This window comes from Staurois parvus, unplaced genomic scaffold, assembly GCF_062004578.1.
Source record: "Staurois parvus isolate SC_StPar_1 unplaced genomic scaffold, SC_StPar_1.0 ptg000549l, whole genome shotgun sequence".
Taxonomy (NCBI): Eukaryota; Metazoa; Chordata; class Amphibia; order Anura; family Ranidae; genus Staurois; species Staurois parvus.
This window is the reverse complement of record NW_028318345.1, coordinates 6,865,955-6,882,200: the sequence shown is the minus strand read 5'-3', so window position 1 is coordinate 6,882,200 and position 16,246 is coordinate 6,865,955. Positions and strand designations below refer to the sequence as shown.

Here is a 16,246-nt window from a genome sequence, read left to right as displayed (position 1 = left end):
TTGAGTGTTATATTAGGGGTTGGACTCTGGTTACGTGCTAAAGTAGGGGTTAGGCTGAAGTTAAGCAATAACTTTAAGGGTTACCATTGAGGTTAGGTTGAGGTTAGTGGTGATGTTTTTGCTTAGCATCCATTTCAGGCTTGATAATTCAGTTTAGGTTGAAGCCAATGTGTTGGTTTTTGTTCTAAGTGTCTGTTCCATATTAACAACCTGTGTTATGTCCTTACACTGTACAGTTTCTAAATTATGAAATGTTTTACTAAAAGGAGAAGACCACTGGAACCCAGAAATCAAAGAAGAAGCTGAAAGAAGAGCTATCTTCTCCTGAAGAAAATGAATTAGGTGGATTTGTGTATCCCTACAATGACCTGTTGGTTTGGGCGGTGCTGATGAAGAGACAGAAAATGGCTAAGTTCTTCTGGCAACTTGGGGAAGAGGCCATGGTGAAGGCGGTAATTGCCTGTAAACTATACCGGGCGATGGCACATGAGGCAAAGCAGAGTGACATGGTGGATGACACTTCAGATGAATTAAAGAAATACTCTAAGTATGGGTTGTATGTCTCCTGTTTTGTGTAGATGTATGCAGTGCCAGTGACCTATTAGATGTGTAACTAACACAATAATACAGTATAATAATATAATATACAATGTACACTGCATTCAAATTAGGAAATTATTGCTGTTTATAATAACTATACATGGCGCTCAGTATCACTGAATGAGCACAGGTTCTTAGTATTACAGCAGAGTGGTACATTGCACCATAACAGAAATTATTCAGCCTAGCCAATTAGATATTACAGATAAATTGTATAGTATAATTGGCCCGATTTTCTATCTAAGATTTCTAGGTATCTTAAAGTATGTTCACTTTCAAAGTGAATTTTCACTTTTCTGAGTGTATAAGGTGAAACAATGTGAAACATAACTTTGCAAAGAATACCCAATCATGGGCAAGGCAAAAAAAATGTCTTGTGAACAGAGCATTCTGTGTGAAGAGGGGAATTGGTATAAGCATTTGTGAACATCATTATGAACAAAGGACTAACCATAGACATATCTGGATAGGATTTATTAGACTTTGGATACCTTTGGATATAACAGTGCCTTTGACCAGTGAGGTACAGTAAGGATTAGCTCTTATTTGACTTGTTTGGGCCCATCTGTTGGCACTTCCCTTAACAGCCATTGATATGTGGGACAGTGATGCAGGCTTCTTAGCCTTTTTTTGTGAATTGCTGAAATGACTACTGCACTTAGATGCTCTGAGTAAGCCCTCCTTTGTTGAGTTTTCTGGGGTCCCCCCTGCTCACTGGATTTGGATGGGATGTACACGAATGGAATTACTAATTTTAATATACTGGTTTGAAGTAAAGTGATATGACACATGTAAGCATTGTATAAAAATGAAAAAAGTATCAGTACATGTCTGAACAAATATTGGGATTCCAATATATTTCTAGATGTTTTCAGACCACCAGCAGAAGAATTTTATGATGAGTACAAAACCCCTATTTTTTTGTTTGCACATGACTGGGTGATTGAAATCTGACTTAACCTTAGTCACATCCATATCTTTCCCACGTGTTTCTCAAACGGGGGAATCCTCTCAATGCTGCAGCTGTATCTGGACTAACATTTGGTTCTCAGCATAGTCAGTTGCCAGATTTCAGAGATTGTTGGCTTCTCAGTTATTGATCTTTGTACAGGGAGTCTCCCACGTGGCTACTCCTGTTGTTCCCCTGGGACTCAGTGGGATCTAAATCTGGTTCCCTCTGCATTTCAGAAACTGCTGTTTGAAACCATTAGAGACATTCTGTTCTCTACTCTCATCCACAAGGAGGTATGTGAACTGATGGGCTTATCCTGCAAGGAACCTTTTCTTGTTTTACATATGGACAATGTAGTGTTGAGGCATAGGACTTCCTTCTTGCATAATGTAGTTTCTGCCTTTCACTTCAACAAAGACATCATTTTTCCATCCCCTTGTGCAGGTCTGGTTCAACAAAAAGACATTTCCTTGTATTTTCCAAATCTGGTTTGGGCTGTGAGAGTCTATCTCTCAGCCACACGGCTTATTTCAGAAAGACTGATTACATTTTTGGCATCCCAGATGGTCCCCATAAGTGTTTATCATGTTCTCTTTTCACCATCTCTAGGTGGCTCAGACAGACTGTCATTCAAGCTTAGGGTCTCAAATATCAGGATCCATCCTCTACTGTCAAGGTGCATGGCTAGATCTGTTACTGCTTCTTGGGATTTTTAGCATCAAGCAACTGTTTGCCAGATTTGCAGGGCTTCCACCTGGTCTTCCATTCACACATTATCTGAGATCTACAAGGTGGACTTGGTGGGGTCATTTGATGCCAGCTTCGGGCTTAAGATCCATAAGATTGCTTTTTGAGCTTCAAGCAGTCCCCAGTTCTGTTTTCTTCAGTCTGTTTGCATTTGTTTGCTGTGTTGTCCATCCCTTTGGTTGAATTGCTTTGGATGTCCTGAAGGTGAAAGAGTTTCTGTGTACATCAATGGACAAGATAGAAAATGATGTTTGTACTCACCATAAAATCCTTTTCTTGGAGTCCATTTAGGACTGTCTTCTGTGTTTATGATCATTCTCTCTGTACTGCTTTGCTACAAAACTTAGGCATGCTGGTAGTAGGTGGGATGGCCTACAGGTTTTTTTTGCCAGTTTCCATTTCCCCTGTAGTTGGCAGTATAGTCCAAAGGTGAAAGGCTTCCAGTGTCTCTCAATTGACTCCAACAGAAGGATTTTATGGTGAATGCAAAAACCCTCTTTTTTTGATTGCACATGATTGTATGATTTAAGTTTGCATACGTTCGCCTCATTCACTAAGCTGAGTGAATGTTCTTTTTTGTAATATGAATTTTGACTTAGCATAGTGAATGAGGTGACGTTGTGCTGACTTTTTTTGTAAATCAGCAGCACCATCCAAAAACTGTATGCATATCCATTTTATTTTTAGCACTTAGCAAATGAAGGTCAGTTGGGAAAAAGATAAGAGACCTCTTATGTTTAGTAATTAGTGGAACTTCCTTTTTGGCAGTAACCCCAGCCAATTACTCCTTGTTACTGTGTGGTAGTTAAGAAAGGTTTCGGCCTACTCTTGTATACCAGACTGCTACAGTACATTTTTTCCATCATACCCTGCTTTAGATCATGCTAACTTCAATTTATGGAAATGAAGATCAGATAATATTTTAGAGAATGTTCATGCAGAAATACAGAACGCTCATAACAGTTTACATACATTTTCTCACAACTGTATATAAAACAATATATTAATGTAAATGGCTGTGATATATTTATATTGATATGCTGTATTATAATGCTAATGTTTATTATTATAAAAGATATACATAATTTAAGCTTTTTAATGTTTCCTTAGAGAATTTGGCCAGTTGGCTTTGGATCTTCTGGAAAAAGCCTTCAAGCTCAATGAGCAATTGGCCATGAAACTTCTGACATATGAGCTTAAAAACTGGAGCAACTCAACTTGTCTGAAACTAGCTGTGTCATCCGCTCTGAGGCCTTTTGTGTCACACACGTGTACACAGATGCTTTTAACAGACATGTGGATGGGCTGCCTGAACATGAGGAAAAACTCTTGGCTCAAGGTGACATTACTGTACTCTGAAATAATTGATAATATATTGCTGTATTGTTTGTATGTTCTTGTATTTCTATTATTTTACACAAAGGACATGTCATATCATTTAGTCTGAGACTATATTCAAATCTTGTTTAAAGGTCATTTTAGGAATTCTTTTGCCACCATTCATCTTGATGTTGGAGTTTAAAACCAAGCAGGAAATGTCTCACGTTCCTCAGTCCCAGGATTTCCACCAGTTTTCCAGGTTCTATGTAGATGCTCCCACTCAAAACGTGAGACTGGAACAGGCAGCGGTGAGTTGCATTTTTGATCATCATGAAAGGGATATGTTTATATTTTACCCAGTTAGACAAATTCTATACAACAGTTCAATGACATGCAGTATCCCAGGGGTGTCCAACCTTTTGACTTTCCTGGGCCACATTGGAAGAAGAGGAATTGTCTTGGGCCACACATAAAATACACTAACAATGATACCTGATGAGCAGAAAATGTCAGGCAGATCACTAGTTAATGATCACTGATATAAATAATGTACCTATCTGAGTAATAAAACTTAATTTGTTTGTAATTTTTTTTTTATTATAAAAGCATAAGAGGGCAACATAAAACTAGTGTGATATTTGACACCGTTTTTGATAAATTAGCGCACCAGTTTCTGGTTTGATGGATGTAGCAGCAATTCTCAATTAAGTCTCAAGGTGCCCATCAGATATTGTGTTCTAATTTTGCCTTTCATGTGCATTATCCTTGAAAATGGTTGATCACAAATGTAAGTGTTGCCAAAAACATATGATATGAATGTGAAGAGTGGGATATTTTTCTTTGGGAAAATAAAAATGTAAAAATTCCAATAAAGAGTCACTTTCAAAATGTAATTCGTCCTCATGTGTTTGCTAAGTGTAAAAGAATTAAAAAAGAAATCAACATTTTTAAATACGTTTATTGGCCACATTCATAGCTGTCTTGGGCCACATGCGGCCTATGGGCTGCAGGCTGGACACCCCTTCAGTATACCATTGTGGATTGCAGGTGTGTTCAATAAAATCACCTAGCAAGATGATCTTAACACAGCAGTAACTTTCTGTGTAAATTGGCACCACCTAGTGGTTTTAAAATACCTTAAATCTTTCTTCGTAGATACTGAGCATGAAAAGTTTGCTAAAGTTTGTTGAGTCATAAAGGGTTGGAGCAAGTATGCACATATTGGGTGTTGGAGGTTCTTGCTTTTTCCAGGTCAATGAAGAGGGTCAGCATTTGTGTCCTCATAGTGTTCTGTTAAGATATCCACTTTAAGACTAAGTGTGAGAGTTTGTTACTGATATACTTTTGTCTGTGCTTATATTTTCTCTTGGGTCATTACGCCATAAGTGCAGAGAAGCTTGTCTGATCTGATTTACTAAAGTAGCCAAAGATCTTTACACAAAACATTGTATGAATATTCAATTTAATTATTTAATCATGTGCAGATTAAATAAGTAACTTGACATTTGCTTACACACCGCTGGATGATTGAAGTAAGTATTCACACATTTTATTGTGTGCAAATTATTAACTCATTTAGTAAATTGGTTTCATTATTTTATTTTCCGTGGTCAATATTTCATAATTAAAATGCAACAAAGTCATTTTCATTCTTTGGTCATCATAAGTACACAGAAATGAGTTATTGCTACAAGCTATTTAAAAGCAGAGTATTCTTTTGAAACGTATAGGTGCTGAAATTACTTAATACAGCCAAGTAGCACTCTAACCTACTTACCTTGTAATAGAAGAAAAGTATACATGTAGTCCAGCACATCAACGTGTAGTGTGTGTCCTTATCACCCACTGACTGAGTGACTGAAAGCAAATGAGTTATATAGTCACTTTATATAAACCCAACACTGTCTTATTTGGAATGGAGAACAATGCTCTTTAGGCTAAAAAAACAAACAAAATAAAATGCCTGTTACATAATTCTGATATAGCATATCAACTTCAAGGTTACTGTATATGTTATCATTGTTTTTACCCAAAAAGCAACCTGATTATTATCTGACTTAGGAAAATTTTAAATTTGTTTCTCTTGAAAGACATCTAAATTCTTTGGTCATCTTCATATTGGTACACTTTAAACTCTGAGTTGTACATTCAGAGAAGTGACGACCAAACTAAAAATTGCACATTCAGAGAAGTGACGACCAAACTAAAAATTGCATATAGTAACAATGTTAAAAAGATATAACATTTTTTTTTTCATTTTTTTAAGCAGTAGATATAATAAAATGGCCAATAATGTTTGGTGGTTTCCACTCTTTTTCTTATCAGCAAAATTCTGATGCAGAAAAAGGAGCAAGTAATCCAAGGGATGAAGACAAACGTTTGAGCACTAAAGGAAATCTTCCAGTAACCAGGAAAGTCTGTGAGTTCTACAGAGCTCCTATTGTCAAGTTTTGGTTTCATACTGTAAGTTTATGTATGTTGAAAAATAAAGCAAATACGCATTTAATAGTTTTGTTTAAGCAGCTAATTTTTTTATTTTTAATTGAAAATATACAGTAGATAAAGATACATTGCGGCAAGCATTAGTTACATTGTTAGTTTACCTTGAAAGCTGAACTGATTCTTACAGAAAATACTCTTGCAGTCAGCCCCCCAACCCCTCACTGAAAGGGTTAAATGCTTGTTAAGTAGGAGTAGAGGAATACGCTATATTAATTACATTATTCTTCACTCCCTGGAATCCAGTGCTCTCCTCTTCTCTCCAGCGCTCCAGGATCTGGGTGATCTCTTGCCGTCCTCACGTATGTCCTGCATTGTGATGACGTCAGAATGTAGCCACCAAACAGAGCGCTAAAGAGAAAATGCTTTGGGAGAACGCACGATGGAAGCCTGCAGAATGGAGGAATAAGGTACGTGTTACAACATATTCCTCTACCCCTAGATTTAATAAGCATTTAATCCTTGCAGTGTTGGGGGGGAGGGGGGTGCACCACTGCAAGGGTAACGTTTTTATTCTGCCCAAAGTCGTGCTTTAGAGTGTAATTATTAACAGTTGTTCCTGGATAGAGTGAAAATTTAGAAGTTCATACATGTTTTTAAGGTGTTTTTATGATGTAAGTGTTTTAATACTGTGAATTCTATATGCTAAGCAATACCAAGAGCACCTTGCAATACAACTACATTTCATACAGTATCTCTTGCTAGGAATAGTCCATAATAATTAGTGTAACTTACATCATGTAAGTACAAGTCATTACATATAAATAAAATCTCAGCTTTGTCTGACCATAAGGCATCAGCTCCACGCCATTGTATTAAGAGACAGCAAGACCACAGCGAGGCTGGTAGTCTATCTTGCACTACAACAAATATAAAAGACAACCTATATGATATGTATCCAGAGCATTTTCCACATTACATATTACCCATCAGATATGATCTTCCCTGATTTCAAAGAGCTTCTTGATTATCCATACATGTCTGGCAGATCCCTGTGCTACACAGTCATATCCCATGTAATGTAATCTGCATAGTAATACCCCCCATTTACCCCCTTGTTCATCTACATAAGATTTGCACTGGTTAAGTTAAATAGTAACCGAACATAATCACATTTTATTGAAACTAATAATGCAGCAAGATTTGCAGCACATTAAGAGGGGACTGTGTTTTAGGCCAGTTACACTAAGTAAACCTATGGTGTGATTCATACAGAGTGCAGCTTCACTTTTTACTTTTTTGTATTAAAGGAAATACTCAAACCTCAATGGTGAAAATACGAAATGGTCAGTATACTTTATGGGCCACTGTGCCTTTAGAATTAAAAAGAGACATCAATAATAGCAATAGGGTTGATTTGCTAAAACTGGAGAGTGCAAACTCTGGTGCAGCTCTGCATGGAAACCAATCAGCTTCCAGGTTTTATTGTCAAAGATTAATCAAACAAGCTGAAGTTAGAAGCTTATTGGCTATCATGCACAGCTGCACCGGATTTTGCACTCTCCAGTATTAGTAAATTGGCCCCAGTGTGGCCTTCACTCACCTACACAATCTCCCTCTTTGTCCCCAATATCAGAATATCACGAAGGACATTGATAGTATATATTTGTGTTGATGTGATCTAGGTATAAGTAAACTATGCTCACTTTTTCTTATTTCTACTACTGAGGTCCGATGTCTGAGTATTTCCTGTTCTGCTGTGAATCTCTCTACATTATTAGTGTCAATAAAATGTGATTATGATCAGTTATTATTAAGTGTTCTTGCATGATAAGACCACTTACTGTTATCTCACATATATATTCTTATTATTATAGCCAAATTTACCACCCTAACTCCTCCCACAGTTTTTACACTACATAGACAGTAATGTACCGAAACGTGCGGATTGTTCCCGATTGGTGTGCTATTACTTTGTGGAACGTTTCGCCGAATGGTTCACGAAATATCGCCGTTTTTGTGGTGAAATTGGTCCCATAGGAATGAATGGCGGAATGTTCAAAACTAGAGTGGGAGCTGAAAAATCAGGACAAGATTTCTAAACTGCCATCACTCCCTCATTTTCAAGCCCACCTACACAAATCTTATATCAAAACGTTCAGCTATCCCTGCTGCCACTAAAAATGCCCACGGCTAAGCCATAGTCCTGATAGTTTTCACAATATGACCATTTGTTTGCAACTCACGCTGCCCATTGACATTAATTGAAACTCCACTCTAGCCACCTCAAATTTGAAGGGCAATTTCTACACTGCGACTGTGCCTTCATTGTTAATATTTCAGAGACATACTATGCATCAAAATGTAGGTCTGGGTCTTGTGATTCTCACAATATAAAGCTCTTTGGTGTAGGATTTATAATTTTTAAACTGCAACCGTTTGAAGATGGCAACCGCCAGTGAAGTGAGCAAGTTGGAGCAGTTTGTTTTTAACCGCTCTTCTCTGCCCTTGTTGTAGAGTGAGTTGCCGTAGGAACCCAGGTGTGTGAGCAGGCAGCAGAGTGACAAAAGCTAGAGTGTGAGTTGTAGACTACTTGTCAGGGCTCCGGGTATGACCAGAGGTGTGTGGACCGACACAGGGAAACATAGACTTCAGGTATAGCGTGTAAAACAATATAATTTATTAAGGGCAACACAAACATAAACGCAGTGCTACAAACCAAACCCAAAACTAACACAAATATGTACAACAAGGTGCAACAAACCCAAACCTTAACTGATATATAAATATGGAGAACAACGTAGTCAGGTGGGCCGGGTCGGTAGCTAACGGGCAGACAAGGTACAAGGAGTAGGCAGAAGATTGGTCAGGAGTAGCTGAGGTCGGTGCAGTCAGAGTTTAAGCAGAGTCAGGATCAGGCAGGAAGCAGACAGGATGCAGGTACAGGGGCTCATGGGAACAATACACCAAGGCCCTGACTGCAGGCCTGGCCATTCCTTAAATACACCTCTTGCAATCAGCCTCAGGTGATGGTTTCATTGCAGGAGTGAGCTTCTGGTTGCTGAGAGCACCCGCTGGCCAGCCCTGGTACTGCAGCCCACAAGGCAGGTGAGTCCCACCACCATTGGCGAGTCCATTCCTGACACTACTGGTGCAGGCAAGAACACTTCACACAATTTCCCCAGAAATTGCAGGTTTTCTAGTTTATCTTAAATATTGTAATTCTACATTAGATGAAAAAAGGGGTTGAATGGGGGAATTATTATGTACATTAAATTACTTGAGATAAAAGTGTGTAGCACAGGGATCTACAAACATGTATAGAAAATTGAGAGGCTCATTTGTAATTGGAAATTGCTCTGGAAACATATTATCCTCTGGACTGTTTTTTATACTGCAAGGATGTATGTCAGCCTCCGCTGTGCTCTTGCTGACTTCCTTGCTACAATGGTGTGGGGCTGACCCCTGATGGTCAGATAAAGCTGAGGCTTTTATTGATATGTAGAGTTTTATGAATTTAAGATGCAAGTTTCAGCAATCATTATTATTATTATACAGGATTTATATAGCGCCAACAGGTTGCTCAGCGCTGTACATTATAAATTATGGATTATTCCTACCATGTATTGATATATTAGAAAACACCACTTACATCCTGAAGAAATGGAGATACAGTATGTATTCAGTGGTGTATTTTGGTTTTGTGCTGCCACACAAAAATCACCTGCAACACCCCCCTCCCTGCAGAGAGAGGGCACTCCCCACTGGGAGAGCCTGACACCGTGAAACAACCCCCCCTCCCCCAAAGGAGAGAGCCTGACACCGACTAACACCCCCTCTTATACCCCCCCCCAGCCGAGAGAGCATTACACTACCACCGCACCCCCATACACCCACTGCCACCCCCCCCAACAAGAAAGAGAGAAAGACACTCACCTTCACAGCTCTGGATAGCCCCGGGAACGAAAGTCGGGTTCTACATACACCATCAAGCAGCCTGCAACCTCTTTCGGATCCCACCTGGTCCACATGCCGTGCGTGTGCCTTCTGCCGGGGGGGGGGGGGGCACCGCCTCCCCTGAAAAATGCTGTCCTGAGCAAACTTCTTGTTTGCCTTCCAAAAAATACACTCCTGTATATATTCCATGAAATTCAAGCTCTGTCTGGACACCTCTTGGCTGTAACAGATAAGTCAAAAGGGGTGGAACATAACCATCCTTGAAGTAAGAACAAGCGCTTGTAGTTTTTTGGAGGCTATTCAGTTTGTTGTACCACCATGTTATGATGGTTATTTTATGCACTTTACTATATAACTTTTTAACAGGATGTATAATATATATTATGATTTCTTAGTTTTTGATAATTGCAGTACCACGGAAAGTCCCATTACCGTAAAAAGATGTTTTTACATTTAATATGGGTAAAATAAAAAAAAAACAACTGGATCAAGGAAGCTAAAAGAGAAAAAGGGCTGAATAGAACTGTAATATATTAATATTAATTTGTCCAAAAGTGTTCATAAGCTCTGGTTCACATTGCTGCGAATTGTGCAGTTGTCTGTGGCTTGTGACACAGAAAGCCACATGACAAGTCACAGTTCATTTCCTAATTTCAACGGGTGCTATCTTTATTGCTATGACAAAAAAAAAAGTTCTACTTTTCTGCATCACTGGTGCAACTTAAAAGCCATAGATTGAAATGTTAAAATCACAAAAGTTGCAAGGAGTTGTAACTTTGTCTTATCTATGTGACTTTGGCAGCAACATGATCCAACTTCAGAGGTGTTTTTTAACCCTATAATCCACTCCCAGTCCATTTTCTGCTGTGTCACGCTCTTCATTGTGTTGATTGGCCAAAGCCAAAGTCACATAAACATCAAAGTTGCATCAAGTCACTATACAAAGTTGCACGACTTTGGGGTCGCAGTAGTGTGAACCGAGCTTTATGTTTCACAAGTGTTGGATGAATAATCTCATTGTTTATTAATGGATAGTATCGATATATAATAATGTAAAATTCTCTAATTCAGAAACTGATCTACCCTATATAAAACATGTATGTGAATGAAAACGCAGATCCTACTGGAGGTCTGAGAATGAATGAACAAGGTTTTGGCTAAGGGTTGTGCAGGGAGTTTGAGATTTTTAGTGCCCCTAGAGAAGGTCAGTGGAAATGCTGCTGACACTTAGTGCTGAAATCAATCTAACAGCAGCAACTACTGCAAATGAGACCCATTGGCATAGGTGCCAAGCTCTAGCAAATTCCTGATATATATACTTTGTATACCCAAACAGAATTTGAAACTTTTCATAAGATAACAGTAGGCTAACATCTGTTACTGTAATGTGTCCTCCAGTTTTCTTTCAGTTTCACATTTTGTATCTCTCCAAGCTACTCTGTTATTTTCCACTCTGTATAGCCCACTGTTCTTGCAAAAAAAATTGTGTTGTAATACATTGGATAAAAAAAAGAATTTGTATTGTTAAGCGATGAGTAAATTTTTAGAAATTACATGAGAAATAATATGTCCTGCAGTCTTCAACAATGCCTTTGACCTTGTTGTTTGCAGATGGCATACCTACTTTTCCTTATGCTATTTACTTATGTAGTATTGGTGAAGATGGAGCCAGTACCCAGTGTTCAGGAGTGGTTGGTCATTGTTTACATGTTTACCAATGTTATTGAGAAAGTTCGAGAGGTAAGTTTTTCAAAAGCATATGAATGTTAACTATTCATCATAAAATCAATTTTCCATTTTTATTTTTCTATGAGTGCCTGGAAACTTTGGCTTTTAAGGATTTCAGTAGAAAAATCAATGTTAATTGCCATATTGTCATTTGAAGAATTAAATTACCAAAACTTTCATCAAAAGAAACACTAGAAGCTAACATTGGAAGTCTTCTCACCGCAATGTTTACCCGTAAAGAGCTTATATGTAGAGGCTTTGTGGACCTAAACATTAATGTGGCAAGGGCACACTTGACCTGCATGGAAGTAAATTTTCCCACCAAAAGATATGCATTTCAGTTAAATTAGTCCCCTCCCAGCCAGCACAGCCAAGACCTGCCACACATGAGACCTATCGAGAGATTACACTGCAATTAGGCAATAGAGCCCTAATTATAACCTACCCCAGTTTGTGGATGGAAAATGAAGATAAAGTCATCCCAATGTTCCGCTCCTTCCGGAAACATCTCCAATGCTGTAACACCTGAAAAGTTTAGAGTATTTTCCTCCCTTTCTTATCTGAGTGCTGATGTTTACACAAGGTCGATATAAAGTCAATTTTAGGTACTTTTTTGAACTGTCCAAAAAATATATTTAATTTTTTGGGGTCCATTCACATCAGAGTTGCAGTGTGTTTAATGCACACACTTTACTCTGTGTTGAGTTAAGACAGCCTGTTCATTTGGACCTGCACCATTCTGACCACAACACAACTGGTAGTGTATTACAGTGCTTTGTGGTGCACAGCAAGGAACATGCACTGGAGTGCCATTTACAATGAATAAAACCACAGCACCATTGTATGTAGTTTGCATTGTCCCTTATTGTGTGTTAAGGGGCCTGTAATGAATGTATAACTGGAAAAAAATGTTTTTTTTATCTGGTTGGAGTCCAGCTATAATTATGTTGCTTAATCCTGTCAGTTGTAAATATTGTGATATGGTAGTGAATTCCCTTTAACCAAGTCAATGGAGTTATTTGATTTGGAGTTAATGTGACATTTTGCAAGTTGTGAAGTTGGTAAAGACTTTCTTATATTTTTTAGAACATTCAGCATTCGTTTGCAAGCAGGCTTGGAAATATTTTATGTTAATTTTGTAAAGGTGTTCATTGTAGATGCTATCAGGTAATTGGTATGAACTGTTCCAGCGGAAGGTCTATGTGTTCCATTCTTATCACTGGGATCGTATACAGCATAATTGGTTATATTATGATGCAGGACATGTTTAAAACCTTCCAGGTGCCCAGTCTTGTACACATACTTATTAAACTATCCCTTGAGGGCTCATACAAGTTTACAAAGTACTCGTAGTCAGCGTGTTTCTGTGGTAAATAAAATGTGACATTATGTGTCTGCATAGTAGTGAAAGGGGTGTGTAATCTGTGCTAATATATTAATTGTGTAGTTGCCAATGTTATTTAAGGCATATTTAATTAAATGGGGGGGAGGGGGTTGGGTAATTCTAAGTTATTGCCCTAGCTTCCTGGATGGTTCCATTTTTCAGCAGCATAAATTAAAAGCATTTTTTTGTTGATTTACAAATTATAACTACTGGGGCTTTAGTGACAATTATGGTGATATATTACAAAATATTACATTTCCTTCAGTAGGGTGATCCTCTTTCCAGTAATAAGTTATAAAGCAATTAAGTAATTTTTGATCTGTAAGAATATTAGAGGGTCTTTTTTACAGGTCTTGGAACTTAAATTTCACTTATTTTGGTTTAAAATAAGGATTTACAATAACTCCTATCATCATGTACGATTTCATTCTGAAACCAATTTGTGAAATGATCCTTATTGCCTCACATACTTTAGCTTCCTGACAATCATAAACCCTTTCAACATAAGCCAAATGACTCAAGCGACAAAATTGCAATCCAATTATTAGCAATGGCATCACTAATCCTGAAATATAAGCATTCTATAATTTAAAGAGACTTGGTATTTGGAAGTGCCAGTACAATGTAACAGAAAAATCCATAAAATGGAAGTGGTTAAAAGAGGTCTTTCTGAATAAATATGAATTTTTTTTAACCACTTGCCTACCAGGCACTTATACCCCCTTATTTACCAGGCCAATTTTCAGCTTTCAGCGCTGCTGCACTTTGATTGACAATTGCGCGGTCATGCAACATTGTACCCATATGAAATTTTGATAATTTTCTCACAAATAGAGCTTTCTTTTGGTGGTATTTAATCACCACTGGGCACTTTACTTTTTGCTCTATAAATAAAAAAAAATGCAAAAAATTTGAAAAAAAAAAAAAAGTTTCTTTGTTTCTATTATAAAATTTTTCAAACAGGTAATTGTTCTCCTTCATAGGCAGCACTGATGGGCACTGATAGGCAGCACTGATGGGCACTGGTAGGCAGTACTAATGAGGTGGCACGGATAGGCGGCATTGATAGGCAGCACTAATGAGGTGTCACGGATAGGCGGCACTAATATGCAGCACTGATAGGCGGCACTGATAGGTGACACTGATGATGGGTACTGATAGACGGCACTGACTGGCATCACTGCTGGGCACTGACTGGCGGCACTGACTGGCGGCACTGACTGGCACAACCGCTGGACACTGACTAGTGGCACTGACTGGCAGCACTGCTGGGCTGCACTGGTGGGTGGCACTGGTGGGCAGCACTGGTGGGTGGGCACAGGTGGGTGGCACTGGTGGGCACAGGTGGGTGCACAGGTGGGTGGCACAGGTGAGTGGGCACAGGTGGGTGGCACTGCTGGGCACAGGTAGGTGGCACTTCTGGGCACAGGTGTGTGACACTGCAGAGTGGCACAGGTGGGTGCACTGCTGGGCACAGGTGGGCGGAACTTGCGGGTGCCACTGCTGGGCACCGATCATCAGTGCCCTGATGATCGGTGCCGATCCTCGCTCTGACAACTGCTGGTTCTCGGCAGTACTTTCCTCACGATCTGACAGCGTGAGGAAAGTGCAACCGAGAACCGGCACTTGCATTTCCCTCTGATCAGCGTGTCATTGGACACCGCTGATCAGGTGGTAAAAGGCCGCTGTGATTGGCCTTTTACCACATCATGTGATCAGCTGTGTCCGTAGGACACAGCGATCATGGAGATCGCCGGGTGCGCGCCCCCTGGGGCGCGCAGGAGAGCGCGTTCTGGGAGGACGTCATATGACGCCCACTCAGAACTGGCCGGCCGCAGTGCAGCCGTCATTCGGCTATCTGCGGTCGGCAACAAGTTAATGAGCGCTTTCTGTAAACCAAACCATGCCATTTTATGTCTGTATATCCATCAAAATCTGCAACAGTGATATGGCAGAAATGAAATAGCTTCTTTTTGTAAAGTTGGAGAAGGCCAGATAGCCAGTCAGCATTGTATTGTAGCTCCGTCTTCTTGCAGGTTTTCCCACACTTCCTGTCTTGTGAAACAATTTTCTGGTGAAAAGCAATTCGCAGTGGACCAGTTTTCAGTAGCTCTTGACAGGTGGCTCGGACGCAATATGTTGCTTCCAGAATGCCTGTTTTAATCTTTGAAGGGCTACAGCACGGTACCGCAACAGATTGCATTACACGCAGTTCCAGGATGGTTGTGGCACTGTCCCATCCACTTGAATGGGCTGTGTTTGTTCTTGGTATTGTCCACTGAATGTGACCTGTGGTATAATTTTTGTGGCAACCACAAAGCTAAGCATTTTGCCCATGGCATGTGTGCCACCCCCTCTAGCCTTCATGTTAATTTGAGGGGGGCAGTCAGGGGTCAGTAAAATCACCAGATCAACCACCTATTTTTATTGCCCCTCCTGGTTGCAATTGTAAACAAGGTTTTACTATGACAGTAAGTGAGATGAAATTATTATTATACAGGATTTATATAACACCAACAGTTTACGCAATGCTTTACAACAGATATACTGTGATATTTCAGGGATACCCATTTATCCTTCCCTTTATTCTCCTTAGGTTTTTATGTCTGAACCTGGAAAATTCAGTCAGAAGATCAAGGTGTGGCTTAATGAATATTGGAATTTGACAGGCTGCATTGGAATTATATTATTTGTAATTGGCTTTGCCTTGCGCTGGGCTGACCAACCTCTCCAAACTGCAGGGAGGCTTATCTACTGTCTGGATATCATTTTTTGGTACACACAACTTCTAGATTTCTTTGCAGTAAACCAGAAGGCTGGACCTTACATAACTATGCTTGGGAAGATGGTAAGGGTTCTTTTAAGTGGAGTTACATTCTATGATAAGTAATATGTGTGGGATGTGAAAATAAATAATATGTCTTAGGTATATAGTTTCTTGCAGAGTGTAATGAAATTTGTATGGCATTTTCCTCACAACGTTCCTTATCCTGTGAATGGTAAACTTAGAGGATGTTGCACATTTAAGTCGGCCATAGATGGATCGAATATTGGCTAGTTCAGCAGGGCCTGGCCGAGATTTGATCCATCTATGGGCAGGCTGATTGTACCCAGGTTAA

General features: G+C 39.3%; 1 protein-coding gene across 2 annotated transcripts in view; it reads left to right on the top strand.

Moving 5' to 3' along the window:
- Positions 1–16,246, top strand: part of TRPM6 (transient receptor potential cation channel subfamily M member 6) — a 178,839-nt gene that overhangs the window by 53,574 nt on the left and 109,019 nt on the right. For both annotated transcript variants that reach the window (XM_089691080.1, XM_089691079.1), the window contains exons 12-17: positions 267–547; positions 3,410–3,638; positions 3,772–3,927; positions 5,945–6,082; positions 11,627–11,755; positions 15,724–15,975. In XM_089691080.1, coding sequence (XP_089547206.1) covers positions 267–547; positions 3,410–3,638; positions 3,772–3,927; positions 5,945–6,082; positions 11,627–11,755; positions 15,724–15,975 — 1,185 coding nt within the window. The remainder of the gene's footprint in view (positions 1–266; positions 548–3,409; positions 3,639–3,771; positions 3,928–5,944; positions 6,083–11,626; positions 11,756–15,723; positions 15,976–16,246) is intronic.